Source organism: Gouania willdenowi, chromosome 21 (assembly GCF_900634775.1).
Source record: "Gouania willdenowi chromosome 21, fGouWil2.1, whole genome shotgun sequence".
Lineage (NCBI taxonomy): Eukaryota > Metazoa > Chordata > Actinopteri > Blenniiformes > Gobiesocidae > Gouania > Gouania willdenowi.
In genome coordinates this window covers 38,686,017-38,713,625 of record NC_041064.1, presented here as the reverse complement: position 1 = coordinate 38,713,625, position 27,609 = coordinate 38,686,017, and the positions used below count along the sequence as shown (strand labels likewise).

At 39.4% G+C, this 27,609-nt stretch overlaps 1 protein-coding gene across 17 annotated transcripts in view; it reads left to right on the top strand.

Annotated features, from left to right (window-relative positions):
• The window catches only part of LOC114454641 (CLIP-associating protein 1-like), a 128,393-nt gene that overhangs the window by 21,304 nt on the left and 79,480 nt on the right, over positions 1–27,609 (top strand). For 16 of the 17 annotated variants that reach the window (XR_003672569.1, XM_028435230.1, XM_028435237.1 and 13 more), the window contains exons 9-10: positions 10,521–10,664; positions 22,620–22,693. Coding sequence is in view for 16 of the 17 variants with exons in the window: in XM_028435230.1 (XP_028291031.1) it covers positions 10,521–10,664; positions 22,620–22,693 (218 nt within the window). In the remaining variant the exon portion in view is untranslated. Of the gene's footprint in view, positions 1–1,064; positions 1,226–10,520; positions 10,665–22,619; positions 22,694–27,609 lie in introns of those variants that run through there. The other variant, XM_028435239.1, reaches the window with a different exon arrangement.

Below are 27,609 nucleotides of genomic sequence, written 5' to 3'. Positions count from 1 at the left end.
TGCAGCGTTCTGAACCAGCTGTAGATGTTTGATGAAGACCATTACAATAGTCCAGTCTGCTGGAGATAAAAGCATGGACCAGTTTCTCCTGATCTTTCTGAGTCATTAAACCTTTCACTCTGGAGATGTTCTTTAGGTGGTAGAAGATGTTTTTGTGATAGATTTGATCTGATGCTGAATGTCAGATCTGAGTCAATCAGAACACCAAGGTTTTTGACTTGGTCTTTATCTTCTAAAGATCCAGACTCAGATACTTGCTGACAGCAGTCCTCTTTTCATTGTTACCAAAGACAATCACCTCCATCTTGTCATGGTTTAGTTGAAGGAAGTTTTCACTCATCCAGCAGTTTATTTTTTCTAAACAGTCACACAACACCTCAATGGGACCATAGTCATCTGTGTTCAGTGATAGATATAGTTGTGTGTCATCTGCATAGCTCTGATAATCAACCTTACAGTTGTGTAAAATGTGTCCTAAAGGAAGCATATAAAGGCTAAACAGAAGAGGTCCAAGAACAGATCCCTGAGGAACCCCACAGGACATTGGTAATCTGTCAGATTCAAAGTTTACAATGTTTACAAAATAACTTTGATCCTCCAAGTAGAACTTAAACCATTACTTTAACATTTAGTCCAACTCATGTTTACAATCTGTGCAACAAAATTGTATGATCTACAGTGTCAAATGTAGACTTAGATCCAATAGAATGAGAACAGTACAGTAACCAAAATAAACTGTATCAACTAAGTGAATTAATAAAAATGTTTAAAGGCTTTTTCAGATGAAAATATTCTCCTATGAAGTCTATGACCCTAACCTGCACAACTCAAAGAATCAGAATCAAGAATCGTTTAGAAAAGGAAGTGAAATTGAAAATCGTTCAAATCCAAACGATGCCCAACCCTAGTCAGGAGTCTACAGCTGCTCTACACAGACTATCAACAGCTTTGACTGTAAACATAGATGTAGTGAGTGCTGCGTTATCTGGCCGCTCTGAGCGCTGCTATCACCAAAGTCTTGTTTACATGTTAACAAGTAAACAAACAAGACACTGACGGGAGTCAGCTGACTGATGCACAGTTAGAGTCAGAGATGAAGATGAATGTGAGGAGGAGGAGCTGTGGAACACACGAGGAGGGGTTGGTAGTTCTATCTCTACCAGTGTAAAGAGAGAGAGAGAGCTCCACAGAGACAGGCTAAACATCCTCTGCATCATGACTGAAGGTAGGACATCAAACTACAGCTTTATTATCTACATTAGTGACTCACAGATGATCTATATAACACTGATGATCTATAAGTAAACATATAATCTATAAATAAAACACTGATGATCTGTACACGTGTTGTTTCTGAGGATCCAACATCACTGCAGCTCTAACTCTTATGTAACATCATCCTCTGCCTTCAGCAGCAGCTCAGACTCTCAGCTCTGTAGCTTCATCTTGCTCTGTCCTCATTAGCTACGTAGCATTAGCCCTGAACAATGTAGCATTAGCCCATAGCTACATAGCATTTGCCCTAACAACATAGCATTAGCCTATAACAACATAGCATTAGCGCTTGACAATGTAGCATTAACCCTTAACTACATAGCATTACCCCTAACAACACTGTGAGAAAAAAAATCATAAAATTTATGGTAAAATACCGACAGCTGTGGTTGCCAGAAATGGGGAATCCGTAAAAAACAAAACGGTATACTGGTTTTGCAACCCTAAATTTTACAGTAGAACATGTTTTTTTACTGAAATCATGGTAGAAAAAACAAATATTGTAGTTTATTATACTGTAATTTGCTGAAAAAAATACAACTTTCCACAGCTTTTTACAGTTAGTTGCTGTTAAAACTACAGTTATAATATAATCATTTTTACAGTATTTTGTTGTTAATTTAACAGTAATAGAATAGACACTATTATGGAAAATAACTGTAAAAATAACAGAAATATGGTAAACCTTAATAAAACCTTTGACAGTAAAAAACACAGTGAAATTGTATAACAGATTACAATATTTTATTTTGACCAGATGCATTCTACGGTAAATTCCTGGCAACCACAGCTGCCGGTATTTTATTGTTAAAAATACAGTATAATACATGAGGAACAAAAATGGTTTAGCGTACATTTTACAATAGCAACCACTAAATCTAGAACAATCTAAAGATTCTCATATATAACCAAGGTAGTGAATATTACTAATTAACAATAAGAAAATTGACATTTCATCTATAAAACATGAACAGGTCATGTGTTGTGTTTCTATACTCACAAAGCAGTATAGATGTTGAGTATACAGCATGTGTCTATATTTATATGGCTGGTAATCCATGAAGGAATGAATAAACATAAAACAAAAAGTCACTTGTCCCTGACTGATCAAGAGTAATGAGTCACTGGGTCCTGCCTTGGTTAAAGAAAACACTCAAACGTGTAGTGGAGGTTCTAATGCACATGATGTTGAAGATAGAAGCTCTGCTGGAGAACTGAGATGTCCATCAGGAGTTCACTGTGGACTGACAGGATCTCCTCTGCAGAAAAACATAGACAATGTTTCAAAAGTTTGATCAGTGCTTGAGCAAAATGTACAGTAATGAACAAAACCTGTTGTCAAAAACAGGTCCAATGATAAATTATATAAGTAGTAAGTTTGCAGTTTTTAAATCTATTTATGTAAAAGTGATAAATACACAACACAGCACTAATTATTATCATTATTTGTGTTACAGTGTATTTAAGTTTCCCATTGATTTATTATAGAACTTGAAGTTAATAATGATCAGACTTATCATTTTATAGAGTCAGTTTCCTTCATTGTATGAAACTATTCACCTGGACAATGAACCTGAACCTGGACTGATTCATATTTGTGTTTTCTGTCCATCTTTAGCTAAACTGATCAATAGCCTAGTTTACCTCTTATTGAATCTTTAAGTACAGACATAATTAAAGATGGTGAGAGCCTCGTACAGACAGGATGTGATGTTTAGGGAAACCAAAGAATTCATACAGACGTCATCATTTCTACCAGAAGACTCACAGCAACAATGAAGCTTTGATAGTGTTAGTGTTAGGATCAGATCCTTCTGCATTCAGAGAGAACACAACAAAAATGACTTACACCAGAAATAATAACTATGACAAAAATAAGACAAGAAATTAAAAGAAAATAAGTACAAAACAAGTTTCCCAACATTGACACTGTGCAGGTTTGTGCTGCTTTCTATACGAGTGATGACGATACATCGGCTGATATTATTGGCTGATGTGGGCTGGTGCGTTCGCTGATCCACATTATATACAAAGAGCAGAAATATTTTTTACTTGATCTTGTTCTACATCACCTGGTTTTAATATTTGTTAAATATTTTTTACTAGTTGTCGTTCTACCTCACCTTTGTTCATTTCAATAATTTCTTTTAAAATTGAGACTCGTACCATTTGTTGTCATCATTGTGTAATTTTCATGACGTAAATTCCATACTAGAGATTGACCGATATGGGTTTTTAGGGCCACTGACGATACAGATGTTTTCCCATCAGCCTTAGCTGGTGACCGATACAGACGGCTGATTTTCTTGAGCCAATATTTGAAGCCGATACTACTTTTATTTAACAAATAATAAAAACAGATGCTCTCTGTAAATAATGCGGATCGGCGAACGCAGCAGCCCACATCGGCCAATGTTGATACACGTAAAAAACGCAAAAATCGGCCGATGTATCGGTCTATCACTAATCCATACCCCCTACAACACTGACAGAACATTCAGAACCAAGCCAGCTGACCTCCACACCATCCAACCTCCTCAGCCTGAGTGTAAAACCATTAGTCAGCATATCTGCTGACATGGTCAACTGCTGTCAAACATCACCATTTAATATAGTTTGTGCAATGCTGGAAAGTTGAATTAACACTTCAGTAATAGGCTAAGTTACTTCTCAAGTATCATTATTTAGACTTAAGCTTTATACAATGACATAAGTAGTTGTTTGCTTCAGGTTGAGGTTTATCCAAACTACTTAAATGTTTTTTTTTTTAAAAACTTCCTGGTATAAGTTCATTTAAATAATGTGCATGCCTTAAATGTATTATAATAAAACGTTTAACCAAAGTTTCTGATTTTTATTTTCAAATTTTTTTATTTATTTATTGGAGGATATGCCCCCAAAGATACATTAGTTGGTTGTGGTAATTTTAGCTGAATGTTTTTCAACTATTTGATTTAACATAGGGTGTAACAGTTACTGTAGGCAAGTGTCAAAAGGGTAAAACAAACCTACTGCTACAAATAAAGTAACCTTCAACCTTTATGTATAAAATGAATAGTTGAATTTTTTTTCTTAATTTTACTTTGGTAGTGACCAAATTCTAGATTTTTGGGGGCCACACAACCAAGCTAGAAAATGGTGAAGATTTCTAATGTATACATAATTTGGATTTTAGAAAAATTAGAAAATCCTTGCAGCCTGTGAATCTATTGAAAAATACAGCAGTTTAAGACATAACCACAGAGCCTACATATTACAATCAAATGACTAAATACAGTCAATAACATTACGACTTAGACCATCCAAGTAGTCAAAATGATTAAATACTGTACATACCAAATATTTCCAGCCAAGGTTTTATTCCATCTTCATCATGTTTTTCCTGTCACTCTCTTCTGATGCTGTTCACAAAAACAAAACAGTAATATTGTAAAGAGAAAGGAAAATTAATTTGAAAATTTGCCTTAAACGTGCCATACTTGGTACATGTCTGTTAGCAGTTAGCTTCATTACACCTAAATAAACGTGGTTCATTCCTCTGCACGTAGCTCCTTAATGACTGAACTACTTTACCACATAAATTACAGGTACTTTGATCATTCATCCCTAACAAATGAAACATATCAAACACAGAAATGAATAACGGGCAATGCTTTCCTCACCACAGTAATGCTAACTTAATAAACATATGTATCATAGCTGTGCTGGTGGGTTTTTATAACAGATATAACTTATAAAGCCAGGATGTCTCAAAAGTCCAAAGATGCTGTGGTCCAAGCAGATAAAATGGCGCTGGTACGAATTCAAAACTGCGTCCGTTAGCGAGGTCACCAGGTGTCCAGGTAAAAAGAGCGGTCTGTACACGTCTCAGCAACGAGCCACGCTATTGGTCTTTGTCAGATGACGTGTTCTTCTTCTTCTTCATCGTTTTGTTTTTTGGTGAGTGACACCTAGTGTTGGAGGTGCACTACCGCCACCTACTGTATTGGAGTGTACCTTAAACTGAGAGGACCATTTAACTTTAAATTAAAACACTTACAGTGGTCTGATAATATGGCGTGAGACATAACAGAACATAAATAATAATTAAAAAACAATTATTTAAATCAATTTTATTCAGCAACCTTAAACTTTATTTTAAACATTTTTTTTGCTGTTGATTTTTTTTAATGAAAAGGTTAACAATGATATACTGCATATCAGTATCTGAATTAAAAAAATAAAAAAAGATAACATTTTATTGTCTTTTGCTGCTAATATTTGCCTTTTTTAATAGTATTTACTGGTTGTATTTTTTAACATTTTGCTTCTGTAAAAATGAAGGTTTTTGTTTGCTTAGCAATCAACAGATTTATACTGTAAATTATAATGTACACATTCCCATAAGATGTAGATTTGCCCAAATAATGCCGTAAAATCTAAGGTTTTCAAACATTTTTTTCCATTACGATATTTACTTTTAAAATGTATGTATATTTATTTGTTTCAACAGAAAATCTTTATCATTTCAACATTTTATTACAGTAAAAATTAAAGTTTTGTCCAGTTTCACAATTAACTGTTATTCGATGTATTTAATACAGTAAAAGGAAGTTTTGGGTTTTACGCTACTTTACTGTTGGAATTTGACAGTCTTTTGCTGTATATTTTATGGACTTTTTTACAGTGAATATACCATTAGCCCTGAACAATGTAGCATTAGCCCCTAGCTACATAGCATTACTGTTAACAATATACCATTAGTCCCGAACAACGTAGCATTAGCGCTGGACAATAAAGCATTAGCCCCTAGCTACATAGCATTACTGTTAACAATATACCATTAGTCCCGAACAACGTAGCATTAGCGCTGGACAATAAAGCATTAGCCCCTAGCTACATAGCATTACTGTTAACAATATACCATTAGTCCCGAACAACGTAGCATTAGCGCTGGACAATAAAGCATTAGCCCCTAGCTACATAGCATTAGCCCTAACAACATGTAATTAGCCCTGAACCACACAGTATTAGCCCCTAGCTACAAAGCATTAGCCCTAACAAGATAGCTTTAGCCCTAAAGATGTAGCATTAGCCCTAACAACATAGCATTAGCCCCTAAAAACATATTAGCCCTAACAACATAGCATTAGCCCATAACAACATAGCATTAGCCCTAACAACGTAGCATTAGCCCCTAATAACGTAGCATTAGCCCCTAACAACGTAGCATTAGCCCCTAAAAATGTAGCAATAGCCCTAACAATGTAGCATTAGCCCCTAAAAACTTAACATTAGCCCTAAAAATGTAGCATTAGCCTTAACAACATAGCATTAGCCCCAGCTATATAGCATTAGCCCTTAAAAATGTAGCATTAGCTCCAAAAAATGTAGCATTAGCTCTAACAACATAGCATTAGCCCATAACAACATAGCATTAGCCCTAACAACGTAGCATTAGCCTCTAACAAAGCATTAGCCCCAACAACATAGCAGTAGCCCCTAAAAATGTAGCATCAGCAATCAGTGATCAGTCATAGGGTGGAGCTCTAAGGTGTTTCTGATGAGTTTCTAAACGTATCTGAGATGTTTCCACTGTATCTTCTACAGCAGAGGTGCATAAAACGTCGATCCCGATCTACTGTTCGATCGCGGAGGCTTTTTGTGTCAATCATGCACATGGGCAGCAAGACCTTGTAAATAAATGAGAACGGTAGAGTCACGTATACTAAAAATGAAACTTAAGAAATGAAACCTATTCAGCTTTTGAGCTCAGTTTGAGGGGGCGCTAGCGCACTAATCTGTTCATTTACAACCTCTAATAATCAGTAGAAGTAGACCCTCCTCCAGCCCAAAGCCGCTCCACACCGGCCTGTCTAAAGCAGGGGTTCCCTGCGACCCCCAAAATAATAGTGATGATTGAAAACGTGCACCCAGGACTCGTGCATTTATAACCTAAAACAAACACGGGCTTAACAGCAGCACAACAGAGAAGAACAGCGTGACACCAGGAAGTTATTTACATGTTATCAGAATAATTAGTCATGGTAGAGACGAGGGTAACGCGTTGGACAATACAACGGCTCGGGCGAGACCGCCTCCGCATCCCCCACGAGCACGTCCGGGGCGAACTCGTCACTTGGCGGGGCAGGTCAAGTGTCTGAGGGGCGCTGAGCTGCCCTGCGGCAGGGGCTGAAGCCGTCTGCGGGGGGAAAGACGGTGATCCTCGGGAGTCTGGGTCTCTGGGTGGGTCTGGGTCTCACGGGTCTGCCCTGATTCCCCTCCCTTCCGCTGCCTTTCTGTGTTATCTTTGGTCGGTATTACTATTTACCAATGCTTTAATTTTAAAATGTGTCCCATGCTTAATGACCTCTATTCTCCCATGTGCGTACGTCAGAAAAGCGGCGCAGCAGCGCTGTTTCTGGCTGCGTGCTATTCTCCTGTAATTAAGTCAGTTGCTGCACACTTTCATCCCAGTTAAGCACTGTGGGTGGAGCCTCCCTGAATTATGGGTGTTCCCATTCAAATCTGGGCTTGTTCGTATTCTCCTGTCTGCTTAAGTGCTTTTTCTCTCACGTTCTTTTGAACCTGGAATAAGTGCAGCGCCTGAATAAGATCAGGCTTTCCACACAAACAAAAGTTAATCTGACGTTAACATGAGGGAAAAAAGACACTGAAGACTGAAGAATGTGTCCGATCCTCACACTACAATAATCTGATCAATAATCTGTTACAAATCAACCTGTTACATTGTTTATCAATGAAAGCATTTCAAATTAAAAGTGAACTTTATCATTTTCATGGATTTCAATGACATTTACAATCGTTGGGGAAACTCATCATGACATCATGGCCCCGCCTCCTTGGCTTCAGACCGCCTTCATTCACAGACTACGCCCATTTGGTCTACTTACGCTTGGTGGGCGTGTCAGGAACCTTGACCAGTACCAGCAGGAGAGAGAAGCGTGTAACTAGCCTAATGTGAGCTAATGCTGCCTCATAACTTGTGCAGTAAGTGTGAGTAAATCTGTCGTTATCTCTTCCTGAGGAGCATTTTTTAAGTCATCTCACAACCCCTACTCTGCGGTTCGCGACCCCCAGGTGGTCGGGAACCGCTGTTCTAAAGAACAAATACTGAAACGCTCTGTGTTCTACTGACTGGACCCGCCACATGTGCTTTTTACTGTAGGTCTTTGATGAAGTGAGCAGCTGTGTTTGGTACTTTGTATTCTCAAAATATTTTTGTTCATTGTTTTTTTTTTTAATACATTTTAATCAAACTCAGTTTTTAAGTGTTACTGTTTAAATATTGGTTTTGTATTTTAATACAAAGAAGTGGAACAAACTGCAGCAGAGCTGAAGACATTTCTTTAAAACATTTTTAAATCCAAGATAAAGGTGTTTTTTCTACTGCATGTGACTGAGAGGGAGATTCATTCAGATTCAGAAAACTTTATTTATCCCCGAGAGGCATTTCAGTCGGTAGTAGTGGGTTTGGTTGCAGCCGTGACCACTAGGGCTGGGTAGGCACGTTGCAAATGGAGACCACTAATGACAATTTAATGTTTCTACTGTCAAGTGTTAATTCAATTCAAATCAATTTTATTTGTATGAAGCAATTTCCAACAATTATCTCAATGCACTTATCAAAATATAAAATTCATAATAAGAACGAAAAAACCCAACAAGATCCACATGAACAAGTATTTATCATCTAACAAAATCAACATCATAAACACCATTAAAGAAACATAAACATTATTTAATATAGTCTCCATTCTCTCCAACAACATATATCTCATGACACAACAGCACATCTGTTGTTTGTGTTGGAAACACAGAAACATGGAGAAAATAACAACAACAACAACTCTGAAAGAGCTGGTTTATACTGGGTCATAAATAATGATAACCCGATTCGATCACGTGATGGGAACTTGGGCTCTATCACGTGGTTTTAGACTCGATCAGAATCTGACGTTATCTCCTGATCAGAACTCTGATATATATGTATATTAATTATCATCATAGGGGTGGGCGGTATACCGGTTCATACCAAATACCGCTATATATTTTAGTTATGATATACATGTTTAATATACAGCTGTACCGGTATATTGATGACACAGCAGAAGTTGTGTCAAAAAGAGGAGGAGCCTGTCTGTTGTTTGGAGGCAGAGTGGAGGTGGAGAGTTAGACACAAGTTCTCACACGTTTGTGAATAAAGGAGTTTAACATCACGTAAATCACTACAACATTTGTTCTGTTTAGAAGAGACCAAACGTATCGTTAGCCTCTCTGCTAACTAGCCTGATGCTAACTAGCCTGATGCTAGTGTGTGTGTGCACAGATGTTTGAGGGCGTGTTTGTTTGCTCCACACAAGTGTTTGTTTGTGCGTGCATGTGTGTTTGTGTGAACGTGCTCGCACTTTATTTAATAAACAACTAATATTTTACATGATCTAAACCTTCAATACCAACAAAATGAAGTTATCATACTTTTCATCAATAAAAACATACATTTTAATGTGTGAAACTAAATGAGGCGATTAAACATTAAGAGTTCCTAAAAGCTCATTACTGGTCTTACTTTACACTGTGTTACTTTTATTTTATTATTTGTTTACATTTTTATTCAATATTATTTAATTTTACACTAAAGTCTAAAGTGACATTTTATTTTAATTTATTGATTAATTGATCAAGTTACATCACAGAAGTGTTCTTTTTAGGGTTAAATGTTAAAATAAGGTGAATAAAATAAATAAGGGACATCCTGGATCTGTTTTTTTGCTCTTTTTAATTTTTTTTAATTTATAATAGAGTTATTGGATCAGGACTCTGATTGGTCCATCCCTAGCCATAAACCTCCCCCTGTTGCTTCATTCATGTTATGTTTTGACCAAACCCAGCACAGATAGACCACATGGTTATAATATGTCTCCCCTAGTATTATACAAAAATGGAATAATTCTTTAATAAATGTAATAGTAATAATATAATAATTGCAATAGTTATATTATAATTATAATTATAATTATAACCCCCCAACAAAGTGCAGAGCTGTCAGTGGTAAAAGTAGCTTGTCAGCCAAAAAAGTGTTTACACCCTGTTTTATAGTGTGTGTAGCTAAGGCGTAGCTTAGCGTAGCTTCTCTGTAAGGTTGATGTGTAGCACCTCCCACTGGTTAGTCACATGACCTCACTGCACACAGACAGTCCATGCTCTGTGTCCTCAACATGTGGTTGATATGTGATCACTGACAGATAAGAACCTTGAGGATGAAGAGTCAGTAGACGGGGGCCGCTCCTCCTCCTCCTCCTCCTCCAGAGCCCCTCCCCCCATTGGAAGAAGAACCGTTCTAAACTCAGTGAGGAGACCAAGCTCCGCCTCCAGCACGAGGACCTCAGGTAAGATCCTTTCTGCTCTTATTCACCACCGCCACCGCCGCCTCTTATACAATGGCTCCCTATAGCTTTAAAAAAACTATTGAAATAAATAGTTATTTTTTACAGAGTTTATTAATGATTAATGACAAATAAAATCATGATATAACAATTTATTAACCTAAAATAAATCACGCTGTACAATGACTCAGCACATTCCTACTTCACCTCCTGCACCTGTGACTAACCTTAAGTTTTAAATCCCTGGTAAGAAACTAAACCAACAAAAACACTATTTCTGGAAGAAAATACAGATTTTAATTGTGTGGGAACAGATTCATTTAACCACCAATGTACAGGTTAAATATGTATGTTTTATGTGTGGCAAGAAATGAGTAATTAGCATGTGTTGATCACATGATCATGTGTTATTATATTCATGTTACTTTTTGTCAGCTGTCAGCTGGAAAATGCAATGAATTTACTGTATATTTCAATGAAAAAATACAATCAATAAGGTCAAACATCAGAACAAACCAGCAAAATCACAAAAAGCTTGAACAGCTTCAACCACTGAGGGAGGAGTCAACTACAATGTTAGAGTTTATTACAGTGAACCCAAAAACAATAGAGGAAACTGTTCAGCAGCTGAATCCATCAACGTGTTGCCTTGACACAAAACCCTCAAACTTCTTTAAAACTGTTGTAAAGTCATTTATCACTGATTAGTATCAGATAATTAACTGATCATTCCAATCAGGCACCGTAACAAAATCCCTGAAAGTAGCTGCTGTTAAACCTCTGTTAAAAAAAGAACACTGGATGCCTCTATACTGGCTAACTATAGACCAATCAGAACCTTCCATTCATGGCCAAGATCATTGAGAAGGTGGTCTTCAACCAACTGAGTCAATTCTTAACATTCAACAAAATATTTGATAAATTTCAGTCAGGTTTTGGTTCTCATCACATCACAGAAACTGATCTGATCAAAGTGATCAATGACATAAGGTTGAACACTGATTCAGGAAAAGTATCTGTTCTCATTCTATTGGATCTAAGTCTACATTTGACACTGTAGATCATACAATGTTGTTACACAGATTGTAAACATGGGTTGGACTAAATGTTAAAGTAATGGTTTAAGTTCTACTTGGAGGATCAAAGTTATTTTGTAAACATTGTAAACTTTGAATCTGACAGATTACCAATGTCCTGTGGGGTTCCTCAGGGATCTGTTCTTGGACCTCTTCTGTTTAGCCTTTATATGCTTCCTTTAGGACACATTTTACACAACTGTAAGGTTGATTATCAGAGCTACGCAGATGACACACAACTATATCTATCACTGAACCCAGATGACTATGGTCCCATTGAGGTGTTGTGTGACTGTTTAGAAAAAATAAACTGCTGGATGAGTGAAAACTTCCTTCAACTAAACCATGACAAGATGGAGGTGATTGTCTTTGGTAACAATGAAAAGAGGACTGCTGTCTGCAAGTATCTGAGTCTGGATCTTTAGAAGATAAAGACCAAGTCAAAAACCTTGGTGTTCTGATTGACTCAGATCTGACATTCAGCATCAGATCAAATCTATCACAAAAACATCTTCTACCACCTAAAGAACATCTCCAGAGTGAAAGGTTTAATGGCTCAGAAAGATCAGGAGAAACTGGTCCATGCTTTTATCTCCAGCAGACTGGACTATTGTAATGGTCTTCATCAAACATCTACAGCTGGTTCAGAACGCTGCAGCTCAGGTCTGAACCAGAACAAAGAGGTCAGAACACATTAGTCCAGTTTTAAAGTCTTTACACTGGCTCCCAGTCAGCCTCAGAGGAGACTGTAAAGTTCTGCTGCTGGTTATAAATGTGTGAATGGGTTTGGTCCAGAATACATCAGTGAGATGTTAGTCAGGTATGAACCCAGCAGGTCTCTGAGATCTATGGACACAGGTCAGATAGTGGAGCCCAGAGCTCACAGTAACCATGGTGATGCTGTGTTTAGTTGTTATGCTGCAAAGAAGTGGAACAAACTGCAGCAGAGCTGAAGTCAGCATCACATGTGAACATTTTTAAATCAAAGTTAAAGGAACTTTTTTCTCTACTGTGTATGATTGAGAGAGAGATTTATGGTCATGATGATGATGTCATGATGATTTTACTGATGATTTTAATTGATTTTACTTGTGATTTTAATTGATTTTACTGATGATTTTAATTGATTTTACTGATGATTTTAAATGTTCTTATTGATTTTAAACAATTGAATGTTTTATCATGTAAAGCATATTGAGTTGCCTTGAGTATGAAATACACTATACAAATAACTTGCCTTGCCTTTTTGTAGACTTTCATATACATTAACTATAAAAATCTTCTTTATAAACATTGTGTTCATGTAAACTGAGATGTGTAAGAATTTGAAGATGAAGATACTGTTTTATTTATTGATGTTAATTTGAGATCAGATATCTGACACTGAAATGTTTTTATTTATGGCTTGTACTACAGAGTCAGATTACCTTTTATCACGCTAACTTTTAGGATTTAATCAGTGTGTGCTGGACTACGAAGTTGGCTAACATCTTATGGAGCTAAATCACCATGGTAACTTATGCTAAATGTAATGGTAACTTAGGCTGAACGACTAACCTGGTCGGGACCAGGTTTTGTTCTGGCTAGGATTTTAGCGAGTACTAAATCCCCGCTTCCTGACCAATCAGATCTCTTGGAAAACGACTTGCCCATTGTTAGAAGTTCCTGGTCGGTGCAGATCTGACAGCTACGTTTAGGAAATAAAGATTATTGATAGATAAATGCAATCCTTTCATTTACTGATGACATCATTTAGGAAAGATATAGATTTACAGTTTATCTGATGGACTGATCTACAGTCAGCTGATGAGGCCTGTGTCTCCATGTGCACAGACGGGTGAAGTCATTCATTCCTTCATTAATACGCTATAGTGAGGCTGACAGCATCAGCAGGAACATACTACAGTAAACAATGTGCTCTCATCCCAGTGTGTGATAAGTAGGTCTACCTGAATAGAAACACGTGTGTGCTGTAGATGAAACAATCCCATAATACCTGAGGTATAAGTGGTGACGGTGCAGTGATTGAATAGTTTAATTGCTGCAATGATTGCAGGTCTGGGTAATCGGGCGGTGGGATGGGTTGTAGGCTTCATTGGTGTCATCAGGCCCACAACAACTCCAGAGGGTTCATTGGCAGCACCTGGCGTCCCAGGTGTGCTCCCCTCTGCTTCCAACCCTTGCATACTGTTATGGGCCCAAGTGGTGTCTTGCCTTTTTATCCGTAGCCATCGGCTTGCTTCTTCCGCTGCCCCTGAGAGGGCTTTGATGGTTTGGCATAGGTTTTGGCCTCGAACTCCCAAGTCCTTCAGCAGCCTGATGGTTGATTTGCCCACGAAGCCCCTGCAGCCGACCTCCGCAGGGCAAACCTTGACTTTCCAACCGCGTTGTTTAGCATCAGTTAGTTAGTTAGTTTATTTCTTCGGTCATTGTGAACATCCAGATCTAAGGTCATTCAAAGATCCCACACATTACACGACAGGAAAAAAAAATATGTATACATTAAGAATGTCAACCGCTAAATGATGCCTGACCGAAAGGGGTTTAAGCTGAAGTCTAGACTTATTTTGCCTAACCCCTTTTACAACTGAAACACTACTGTATGTCCAAAGATGACACAATTATACAGTTTCTCTCATACCAACGATGGTAACATGTAAGCACAAAACTTGAACTTCAACAATCAAAATTATATTAAGCATCCTCGATCAACTTCTTTTCTAATGTTTCATTCAAGTGTTCTATACTTCTCTATAATATTTAACTTGTACATTTTCTTAAAGGCATGAATAGTTTTGGAGCCCTTAAGTTGTATAGGTAGACCGTTCCATAGATCAACTCCTTTGACTGATAAACACCTCCTCTTAGCCATGGGTTTTTGTAGCAGATCAGTTCCTCTGAGGTTATATCTTGATTCTCTAGTTTGAAACATCTTTTGTAAACAGTGAGGAAGCATGAGATTGTGAGCCTTGTACATCACAGCTGCTGTGTAGACATCAACAAGATCAAGCAATTTTAAGATATTTAATCTAATAAAAAGTGGATTTGTTGGAGCAAGGTATTCTGAATGGCTGATCACTCTAATTGCTTTCATTTGTAATAAGAAGATGGGTTGTATATTAGTTTTATAGGTATTCCCCCATATTTCCACACAATAGCTAAGGTATGGAAGGATGAGGGAATTGTACAGTATATATAATGCATTTTGATTCACAGAGGTTTTTATTTTATACAGTATGGCAATAAGTTTGGAAATTTTTGTCTTTAGTGTATTTATGTGTGCTTTCCAATTTAACTTATTATCAATATTGATTCCCAAAAACTTTGTAACATACACCCTTTCAATTTCTACCTCCCCAATTTTGATTCGACATGGTTTGTTTACTTCCTTGTTTCCAAATACAATATATTTAGTTTTATGCAGATTTATGGAAAGTTTATTTACATCAAACCACTTTTTAAGTATCTTAAGTTCAGTTCCTACTGTGTTCAAAAGCAGCTCAAGATCTTTTCCCGAACAATACAAACTGGTATCATCGGCAAATAGAATACATTGTAATTTGTTGAGGACTTCGCTGATTTCATTAATGTACATAATAAATAGTTTAGGTCCCAAAACGGAGCCCTGAGGAACTCCGTGGGTTATTTTTGCCTCCATTGAGTTGATATTATCAATATGTACATACTGATTTCGGTCACTTAGATAACTTTTTAGCCAATCATGTGCTAAGCCCCTGACACCATACCTTTCTAATTTATTTAAAAGCAATGAATGGTCTATTGTGTCAAAGGCCTTGCTAAGGTCAATAAAGACTCCAACAGCAAACTCACTGTTCTCAATAGATGTTGATATCTTTTCTACTAGTTCCGTAACTGCCATTGAAGTGGACCTATTGGATCTAAAACCATACTGATGTTCACTTAACAGATTATGCTTGTCTACAAAGCTATCAAGTCGTTTCACAAATAGCTTTTCCAGTATTTTTGAAAACTGCGAGAGTATTGAGATCGGTCTGTAATTGGTAAACTGTTGCTTTTCTCCACTTTTAAAAATAGGTATTACTTTGGCAGTTTTCATTTTACTCGGAAAGATACCCATTGAGAAAGACTGATTACATACATACATGAAAGGAGTAACAATAAAATCAATGATATCTTTCACGAGGACCATATCTATATCAGATCCATCTGTTGATCTCTTAGTTTTGAAGGAATGTACAATTTCAATGATTTCGCTCTCACTAACACTTTTAATGAAAAGTGAGTTTAGATTATTTTTAATATTCATTTCTTCAAATTCATTGGCATTGCTTGGTAGCACAATTTCATTGGCTAACTTCGGCCCAACACTGACAAAAAAACTATTAAATGCATTAGCAATTTCCTTTATTTCACTGATGATTGAATTATTCATTGTGAAGTAATTTGGATATTCTTCCTTTTTTCTTCCATTCCTGATAATGCCATTCAATACCTTCCAGGTACCCTGGATATCACTCTTGTTCTGCTCCAGCAATTTGTGATAGTATTCTTTTTTATTGAATCTTATTATTTGAGTTAACTTATTTTTGTACATTTTATATCTTTCTTCAGTTTGTTTAGTCCTTTGCTTTAAATGTACTCTATAGAGTTGTTGTTTTCTTTTACAAGCCTTAGCTATGCCCTTGGTTAGCCATGGTTTATCCTGGCTGTTTTTGTTCTTAGTATAGTATTTCTTACACGGACAGTGCTGGTCATACAATTGGATTAGGGTAAGTAGGAAGGCATTGTATGCCTTATCAGGGTCAGGAGTTGCATACACGTCTTCCCAAGTTTGGGCACATAAGTCGCCCTTGAGAGCAGCAATAGCTTCAGGTGTTCGATGTCTTACATATTTGAAATCATTTATTTTGGTTGTAATATTTTGCAATTGTTTAAAAATACTAAAAATAGGAAGATGGTCAATGATATCATTGATAAGTACTCCAGCTGTAATTTGACTTGCTAATTGATTAGTAAATATATTATCTATTAACGTTGATGTATCCGTGGTAATTCTGGTTGGCTTAACAATAAGGGGAAAAAGAGAGTTGCTATACATAGTATTAATGAAGTCTGTTGTTCTTAAATTTTTCTGAGGGTTCAGTAGATTGATATTAAAGTCACCACACACAATATGGACCTTGTTTAAATTACTAAAAAGGCAGTCCATTTTTTTATTGAAAATATCTAGACATGATCCAGGTGTTCTGTACACACAACTAACAACAATATTTTTAGACTTTTCTACAATAATTTCACATGTTATACACTCCAAAACATCATCGATGGTGGTTGACTTGCTATCAATCTTTTTAAACCTCAGATCTGTATCTATGTATAGTGCAACGCCCCCACCTCTTTTATTTATCCGATTTGTAGTGAACAATTCATATCCATCTAATTGTACTTCACAGCACCTATCTGCATCCAACCAAGTCTCAGAAACAGCAATGACACTGAATTTATTAAACTGACTAAGATATTGTTTAATTTCGTTATAATTTTTGTTCAAACTCCTACTATTAAAGTGTATAATGCTAAAGGCTCCATTCATATTAATGCGTTTAAATTGCTCGTCAGTATAGTAATCACAATCATTAATTATATTATTAAACAAATGCTTATCCGGATCTATGTCACAGCCAAACTCATTTACTCTATAATTTGTATCATCGTACAAAAGAATGTCTTCACTACCATTTATATATTCTGTATCATTGTTATCAATATCCACTTCGCTCAATTCATCCTCACTGTCATACATTTGTTTTTAGTTTTATCATACACACACATTCCCCCCGAAAGCGCATAGCGTTGGACACACCCAACCACAGGACCACTCACGCTCATGGAGCACATACTCACGCACGCAGGACACGTACACACACAACGTACACATCCACATTTATGCCCAAGCGACGCGCTGACAATCACACACACGCGCACAAACAGCACGCAATCAGACGCACGCAGAAAACTACTGTCTATTTGGAGATGTCCCGTACAGTTCCCAGTACTCCAAAGTCCAAAGTCCGAATGTTCGAAATATCCATATCCACTTGTCGACTCCACTGAATATTATTAGAACTCACTGTCATTATATCCTTTGAGAAAAAAGTACCAAAACGCAAGCCTTCCATCCAACGCAAGACGAACACACACTGTCCATTTGCAGAGTTACAGTATATCCTCAGTCTAACAGAAAAATATCTATCAATCCATCGCCTACTTCGTGTTAAATTATTCCTCCAGGAAACATCCGCTGCGTAACTAAAAATAATAATAAGGCTAGATGTGGCCTGTGAGCATCCATGTCCTCCCATCTGAGCACAATTGTCTTTCCCATAAACACTATGACTTATCTTCTCACGAGTTGTAGGTATACTCAGTGGAATTTGCAACATTATTTGATTTGGTCAAGGTCTTTCATTTCTCTTACCAGTATGACTTTAGCTTGTTCCGGAGTGTGCCCATTTAGCTGGATGAATATCTTACAATTCCTCGTCCATGTCGCTTTGATCTTCCCATTTTTTTTCAGGATACGCGCTTCTCTGGCAATTCCAGCCGCTTTCTTTGTTAGATGATCATTCAGATACACAGACGTTCCTTTTAACTTCTTTCCTTGATGCATGAGTTCCGTTTTATGTTTGCGATTTGCAAAACGCAAAATAATAGCTGGATTAGCCTTGTCCTTCCGCGGCAAAGTGTGGCATGCCGAGATGGCAGTCGGATCCAGGTAGACGTCCTTCTCTGCCAGAAAGTTCACAACTTGCTCTTCCAGCGTTTGCAAATCCTCGGCATGTGCATCCTCACTTATATTTCTGCCATCCATAGTTGCTCTGGCGTAAGAGCGCGGCTTGATTGTAAGACCTGTAATTATAACATCTTCCATTCCAGTGTACTGCTCGAGGTTGTCGATTCTTTTCTCAAGCTCCTCGATGGTTTTGTCTCTTTCTCTTACGATATTTTTAAGTTGTTTCACTTCTTCAAAAAGTTCCGCCAGCTTAATCAGCTGTTGCGTCACTTTCATTAGCTCCCCAGACATACGGTTTAGAGATTCCCGGATTTCCTCCATATCATTCTCCATCTTTGCCTCCGCTGCTTTCTTCGGGCCCATTGCAAACTTTTCCTGTTCTACTTTTTGTTTCTTACTCACACTTTAAGCAAGAAAAAAACGTATCTTTGATGCTTAAGCCTGCAGCACGTCGCAGGGCGCAGCCATCTTGGACGATGCTAACTTGGTATACTTAAGGCTCTTACGTTCAAAGGCCTCCTCTACAGCAGCCTCCCAGGCAACGGTAAGCTCTATGATGTACACAATGTGGAGTGAGGAGGACCAGAGCACAAGGTCTGGTCTGAGGTTTGTTGTGGTGATCTCAGTGGGGAAGCATAGCCTCTGATCTGCCGCCAACTTCCAGTCACGAGCCCCTCCGAGCTTGCCTGTGTCCAAAGTTGTATGAACTTTGGATGGCTTCATACCTTCTCGGATGAATTCTCTCGTGGGTGTAGGATAGACTGGTGGAGGAGGCAGGGCATTGATCTTCACCCGTCTGGACTCCAGAGTAGCTGCTAGGCACTTCAGGACATGGTTGTGCCGCCAGGTGTAACGGCCTTGTGATAGGCTCATCTTGCAGCCAGTCAGGATGTGTTTGAGGTTTGCTGGAAATGGACAGAGGGGGCATGTGGGGTCTTCTCCGTACCATTGGTTGAGGTTAGAGGGGGAAGGTAGGACGTCATACGTGGCGCGTAAGACAAAGCTGATGTGAAGTGCTTCCATGCCCATCAGCTCCCTCCAAGAAAACTCTCTTCTCAATTCCCTTCCAAGTCAACCACTGTCCTTGCCTGGCTTGTGAGACAGCCTTTGCACACCTCGTTGCCTGCTTGTGCCGACGCATCTCCTCTACGACCGGCTGTGGATGCTGAACTGGAGTTGCCCTATGCCACCGTGGTCTGCTCTCTCCAAAGCCGAGGCCTCCTCTGCCCTGTTGCACAAGGCCAACCATATTTCTGTGCCTGAAGTCTGATTGAGCTTGCTGAGTAGCCGCAGCTGGGGTACACTTCCTTCCAGTCACCAAAGTAGGTGCTGTTTGGGAAACGCATGGGTCACGAGACTCTGTTAGTGTCATTTTCAACCTTACTTTGGAGCCTCTGCGAGGCTGGAAACAGGAAGATCCAAAATGCCTTTTCTATACAGCCCGATGTTACTGAAGCATCTGGGGAGTCCCAGCCACTTTCTGGTGTAAGAGCTCAACCTCTCCAGTGCTTCTACTTTAGAGGTTGGGACCTCATATATGGTAAGGGGACACGTCAGCCTAGGCAGTAGCCCAAACTGAAGGCACCACAGCTTCAGCCAGCCAGGGGGCATGGTCTTATTGATATTCTCAAGGCCAGCTCTGGTGTCCTGCCTAAGCTGGTCCACTTGTTCTGTGTCATTGAGGGTGGAATAATACCAGCATTCAAGACTCTTGACTGGCTTCTCTGACACTGTTGGTATAGTGTATAGAACCAATGCTCCAACATCTTCCTCTCGATGAGTGAAATGCTCCTGGACTTACATGGCTTTATTCCCATCCGTGCCCATTGTAAGTTCTCCTGCAGCTTGCTCAGTAGCAGTCTAGCACACGCCTTGGTTGTTGTGAGGATGGTCATTAGATCCATATAAGCTCTGATGGGAGGGAGACGAAGACCAGATTTGAGCTTCTGTCCTCCTATTACCCATTAAGAGGCTCAGATGATGATTTCCATAGCCATTATGAAAGCTAGAGGTGAGATGGTGCATCCTGCCATAATTCCTATCTCTAGTCGTTGTCATGTTGTGGTACACTCATCAGTTGTCAGGCATAGTTGTAGGTCATGAAAATAGGATTTGACAAGGCAAATGGTTGCTTCTGGGATGCTGAAATAGTCGAATGCCGTCCAGATGAGATTGTGAGGCACTGACCCTAATATATTTGCGAGGTCTAAAATCATGGAGATCTCTTCCATACTTTTTGGCAGTTTGTATTTGATTCCATATCATGTTTGTGTGCTCCAAGAAACCAGAGAAGCCTGGAAACCTTGCTTTCTGCACCGTAGTATTAATACAGTATAGTGGTTCTTTTCCAGGTAGACTGCCAGCCTGTGAGCCACTACACTGAAGAAGATTTTGCCTTCAACATTCAGGAGGCTGATTTGGCGAAACTGGCTGATGTCCACAGCATCCTTTTCCTTAGGATGCCTCCTGCCCTTCATCAAGTAGTTGGAATTGCTTGTTTCTGCCACACCAACTTCATCAGCCTCCACAGAAAATGCAATAACACTGCTGTGTTCTTATAAAGCCGGTATGGGACTCCATTGGGTCCAGGGGCCGATGCAGCTCTTTCCTGATTTACAAATCTCCCCACTTAGGGGGGCTGATGTCCAGTTGATGTTCTGGGGAATATATCGAGGGTATTTTGGGTGGAAGAGCTGTCTGTCCGCACCGCTGGCTGTCATTGTGGTTCCGTTTGAGGTAAGCTTCGAGATCTTTCTTTGATGTTTGGAGTTTGCCACTTTTTTCTTTTGTGAAAAGTATTTTTGCAAACTTGTAGGGGTCTCTGAAGAAGTTTGATCTTGTTTTCTCCCTCATTTTACACCTCCTTCTCATATTCTCAGCTCTCCTCAAGGATGACAGACGTTTTTTGATTTTAGCCTGGAGCAGGTTTATACCCTCCTTCTCCTCCTCTGGAGCTTTCCTCCATTGTTTCTTCAGCTGTTTTCTTTCCTTGACTAGTCGTTCAATCTCCTGTTGTCTCCTGGACTTCATTGGGGTGGGTGATGTTTTCTTCCTCTTTTCTGCTGTTCCTAATCGCTCTGCCCCATAGTTGTAAATCAGGTCTCCCATTCTCTCCAGCTTCTTCACTGCAGTTCCCCTCAGTTGTTCTAGGAGTTTTCTGATGTCTGTATCAATCGTCTCCCATTCCTTTTTCTCACAGAATTTTGTCCACCTGATTTGTGGTTTTCGCCCTTGGATTTTGTTCTCGGTTGCAGGCTGTGGCAGGTTGGGGTCGAGGGGCACTGCTATGCTTGGCTCCTCCTCTTCCTCTCGAACAGGGGGATTGAGGTCCAGCAGCGTTTGGTTTTGGTCTTGCTGCTGAACTTCATTCGACTTATTTGACCTACTTTGTAGGAAGTAGCGGTCAATGCGAGGTCCCTGTTGATCTGACATCAAGCACTTTTTCATGTCTTGGTGTCTTCTCAGGCCTGCATAGGATGTTACTTTGGTCCAGCCACATCTACAACTCTGGAGCCTAAATCCTGGAATAGGTGTTGTCATCTCAGGTGTCTTGTTGATCATCATTCTCATTGTCTGTTTCGTTCATGGGTCAGTAGCCATGAAGTCTGTCTGAGAGTCATCATCCACCCCTGCTCTCACTGACTCTGGGGTGTTTTTTTCTTTGTGCTTTTTGCATCTGGGGGAAGGGATCAGGGAGGAGGGAGTCAGGGTAGGAAATGAAAAGCGTGGAGAAGAGTTATTAAGAGATTATTTTAGAGTGAGATGTGTAGTTATAGTTGTGTATAATGTGCTTATTGTGTTGTGTAATCAAACCAGTCTGGTGACCAGTGTTAAGCTTAGGTATAATGGTGGTGGCTGTGGACACAGGGAAGGAGTGAGTGGTAATACCTAAAACCCCAGATCACCTTTTATTGATGCCGCCTGGGCGATGAGCCTTTAATTTTTGCTAAAGTCAGGACCCCCCCCCCCAGGGCCCAGCCAGACCGCCACACCGGCATGTGGCTTGCAATGTTTGATATTATTTGATGTCTGTGATTATTTGGTGTCTGTGATTATTTCATGTTTGTTATCAACTGATGTCTGTTATTGTTTGATGTCTGTTCTCAGGTAAAGAAGCAGGAGCAGGAGCTGTAGATGAAGAGGATTTCATCAAAGCCTTTGAGGACGTTCCCTCAGTCCAGGTGAGATCATTCTTTATTCACCTCAGAGCCATGCTAACGCTCACTGCTAACATGCTAACGCTAGCTCACTCTGATGCTAATGCTAACTCACTGTCATGATAAAGCTAACTCATTCTGACACTAAAGCTAACTCATTGTGGCGCTGAAGCAGCGTTATTGTGACGCTAAAGCTAACTCTCTGTGACGTTATCGCTCACTGCAAACATGCTAATGCTAGCTGACTGTGATTCTAACACTCACTACTAACATACTAACGTTAGCTCACTATGATGCTAACTCACTGTGATGCTAATTCACTGTGACGCTAACGTTAACTGTGATGCAAACATTCACTGTGATGGTAACATTAACTCACTGTAACGCTAATGCTAACTTCCTGTGACGCTAACGCTAACTCTGTGATGCTAGCTTTATAACGTTAACTCACTGTGATGCTAACGCTCGCTGTGATGCTAACTCTCTATAACACTAACTCACTGTGATGCTAACACTCACTGTGATGTTAACTCTCACTGTGATGCTAACTCTCTATGTGATGCTATTAAGTAAGTAAGCAACATTTATTTTTATAGCACCTTTCTCAGACAAAAAGCCACAAAGTGCTTCACAACACAGTTTAAAAGCAAAAAAACAGTACACAGTATAAAAGGCCATGACAACATAGAATCATAGCAGCCCAAGAGTAACTAATTAAAAGCTTGAACATTAAAAGGTCTTTAGCTTTTGAAGGTGTCGACAGAATCAATAGAACGCAGAGAGAGAAGAAGATGGTTCCAGAGCCTGAGAGCAACAGCCTGCAAAGATCTGTCTCCTCTGGTCAGAAAACAAGTGTGAGGAACCATCAGCAGATACTGATCCACAGTCTGAGCAGGGGTGTGAGGCTGGATCAGATACTGATGTAAGGAGGAACCTGACCCTGAAAGGCTCTGAACAGGAGATCTGTGTGTCCTCCTATTAGTACGGGTCAGAATTCTCACTGCAGAGTTTTGTACTTGTTGCTCCTTCTTCTTCAGATCTGTGAATAAACTATTACAATAGTCTAAACGTGAAAACACAAAAGCATGAATGATGAGCTCTAAATCATTCTGTGACACCATTTTCCTGAGTTTAGAGATGTTCCTTAGTTAGAAGAAGCAGTTTATCATCAGATGTTCACAGTGCTGCACTAATATAGGTCTTTGTCAAAGATAACGCCTAAGTTTCTAAGGCTTGGTTTAGCAAACTATTTTAAGTCACCTAAAAACTGTTTAATCCCTGGAATTGAGTCATCAGGTCAATAATCAGAGTTTTTGTTTTGTCTGCGTTGAGCTGCAGTGTAACCCAGTTATCGCTGAGTCATTGTTTTATTTCTACTAAACAATGGAGTAGGGAGTTTAGCTTCTGCATCTCAGACAGCTTAAAGGAGCAGTAGAGCTGGATATCATCAGCGAATGTGGTAAGAAACATCACTGAACCTTTGGATGATCTTTCTCAAGGGGGTCAAATACAACAGAAATAGGAAAGGACCCAAAACGGAGCCTTGAGGGACTCCACACAACAAATCTGCTGACTCAGACATTATTTGGTTAGCTGTCACACTAAAGCTACGCCCAGATAAATAAGAGGAGAACCACTGTAGAACTGACCCTGTCAGTCCTACTTGATCCCTCAATCTTCTCAGCAGGACCTGGTGGTCAACGGTGTAGAAGGCTGAGGACAGATCCAGGAGAACCAGAACAGTGCATGTTCTAGAATCAGCTGACATCATGATATCACTGGACACTTTCAGTAAAGCCGTTCCCGTAGAGTGTTTTTAACGGAAACCGAACTGAAACGTCTCATGGAGGTTACTTTGATCCAGGAAAGATATCAGCTGATCACAGACCACCTTCTCAAGGATCTTATACAGGAACAGGAGTTTAGAAATAGGTCTGAAACTATTGAGGTCCGTTGGATCTAAACCTGTTTTTATAGTAATGGCTCTACTATGTCATGTTTGAAAGCATTTGGAAACCAACCACTAGACAGGGAGAGGTTCACCATTTTGGTAACACCAGGGACAATTACCTCAAACACTTTTTTAAAATATCAGCAAATGTCAAGGTCCTAAATGAGGACCACATGCTGGAGACAGCAGGGGTACCACATGAAAGGGGCGGGATTTTATCCTTAATCATCTTTATTTTATCAATAAAAAATCTCATAAAAGCATTGCTGTCAGCTTCACAAAAAACATGGCTAACTGGAGCAGCAGGACATACGAGATAATTTATCATGTCAAACAACACTTTTGGATTTTTCTTGTTCAGTGTTATATCGTCAGATCTGGTATTCACAACCATTTCATTGTACGATGACACAAGATCCCTGAGATAAAGCCTGTGAACCTCAAGGTTTGTGGATTTTGACAGTCTTTTAAGAATCTTCATTTGTCCAAGGTTAGTGCATTTTTCTTTGTAGATAGATTGGATTTAACAGGAGTCACCTGATCCAAAATAGTTACACAATGATTGTTAAAACAGTAAATGAAATCGTCCACATCAAAGCACTCCATGAATAAAAGAGGATCAAACATATCATAAAATCTATCTGTAGTGTTAACAGTGATAAAACTCCTCTGAGACCAGACTTCTGAAGGCTTTGGCTCAGGACTAAAGTGCAGATCACACAAAAGAAGACTATGATCACTCTAATGGACATCATTCACAGACATGTTTATAATGTCTAGGCCACGTGTAAAAAACAAGTCTAAAATATGTCCTTTTTGGTGAGTGGGCTCAGAAACATGTTGCTGAAAATGAAAAGCTTCAGTCAATGTTAGGAGTTCCATTGCAGAGCAAGATGAGCTGTCATCAACATGAAGGTTAAAAAGGATTAAAACAGAATCCAACTTTATCATAGAAGATAAAAAGTCACCAAAAGAAGACATCAGGACCAGGAGAACGGTAGATCAACACACAGTAGAAAGGAGTTGAAGAACCCACCTTGACCATCTGTGATTCAAAAGAAGCAAAGTCTTGAGTCTGGATCACTTTACATGTGTAGTCGTACCTGTGCACAATAGCCAACCACCACCACGGTGGCAGGGGCGGCGCTTCCCGACAGCAGAGTAGCCAGCTGGGCAGAGTTCATTTAGATGAATAAACTCTTCCTCTATCTGCCAAGTCTCAGAAAGACATAATATCCAGCTGTTCTCTAAGGAAAAGGTCGTTCAAAGAAAAAGACGTATTCGCTATTGAACAAGCATTTAACAATCCAATGTGGAATGTGGATGGCATCACGGAGGCAGTGTCCATGGTGCGCAGCGGGATTGGTTGAAGGCACGTCCAGCGGTCACGTGGGCTCCAGCTGGTGCTTGCAGGTAGAGCCGATTTAGACACGGAAGTGGAAGATGGCGACAAAGGTCTGGTTCAAAGGGTGCAGGTCACCCGTTGAAGTCCGAGCAGGCGGCAGCATGGACACGCTGTCGTGCACATTGAGGAGAAGAATCCGGCGCAGGCACCAAGCGCGTTTCTGGCGGCTGAAGACGGCGGAACCCAAGCGTGACGTAGCACGCCTTAAATGGACTCCAGAACGTGAGCCTCTTGTCCTGGGTCTCCTGCGGATCTTGCCCAGCACCCGAAACAGCAGCAAGTATTCAGGTGAGTTCGGATCGATGATAAAAGGGGGAGGAAACGCTTGTTTGTACCTGTCCCGTGTATCAAACAGGCCCTCCATTGACTCTCTGATGCGTAACAGAGTCCCGATTATAAGTCCGTAACGACACATCCATTTGTTATTAGGGCTGATATGATCACATGTGCTGGAACAATGACCATTAAAAATCGACACAGCAGGAGACATTTTTGTGATGCTAATGATGCTAACTCTGTGACGCTAATGATGTTACCTGTTTGTGATGCTAATGATGCTATCTGTGTGTGATTCTATTGATGCTAACTGTGTGTAATGCTAATGATGCTAACTGTCTGTGATGCAAACTCTCTGTGGTGCTAATGATGCTAACTCTGTGATGCTAATGGTTAAATGAAGCCATTTTTAGCTTTAGGAGAACGTTTGTGGAAAGCCACTAAATTAGTGGTGCATAGAAGATATTAATGGAGCTAAATGAAGAAATAAAACGCACTTATGTTTATTTCTCAAATTTTGTTTTTGTGTAACAAGAAAAACCCAAAAGTCTTGCTTGACACTATTGAAAATCTTGTTGCACCCTCACTTCCCCATGTGCCTGTGCACACAAAGGATAACTGTAATAATCTTCTTAACTTTCTTCTTAAGTTTTCTTAACTGTGAGCAAAGTACAAGGCATTAGGGCCAGTATCTTTCCTCCCTCCTTCATGACTCAGAAAGATCAGGAGAAACTGGTCCATGCTTTTATCTCCAGCAGACTGGACTATTGTAATGGTCTTCATCAAACATCTACAGCTGGTTCAGAACGCTGCAGCTCAGGTCTGAACCAGAACAAAGAGGTCAGAACACATTACACTGGCTCCCAGTCAGCCTCAGAGGAGACTGTAAAGTTCTGCTGCTGGTTATAAATGTGTGAATGGGTTTGGTCCAGAATACATCAGTGAGATGTTAGTCAGGTATGAACCCAGCAGGTCTCTGAGATCTATGGACACAGGTCAGATAGTGGAGCCCAGAGCTCACATCTATAAATACAGGTCAAATCAAAGTTAAAGGAACTTTTTTTCTCTACTGCGTATGATTGAGAGAGAGATTTATGGTCATGTTGATGTCATGTGTTTGTTGATGATTTTAAATGATTTTACTGATGATTTTAAATGTCCTTATTGATTTTAAGCTGTTAAATGTTTTATCATGTAAAGCACATTGAGTTGTCTTGTGTATGAAATGTGCTATACAAATAAATTTGCCTTCACTCCTGTCAGCCTACAGGATGTTCAGGTTTTAGTAGAAAGATCAAACCCTCATCG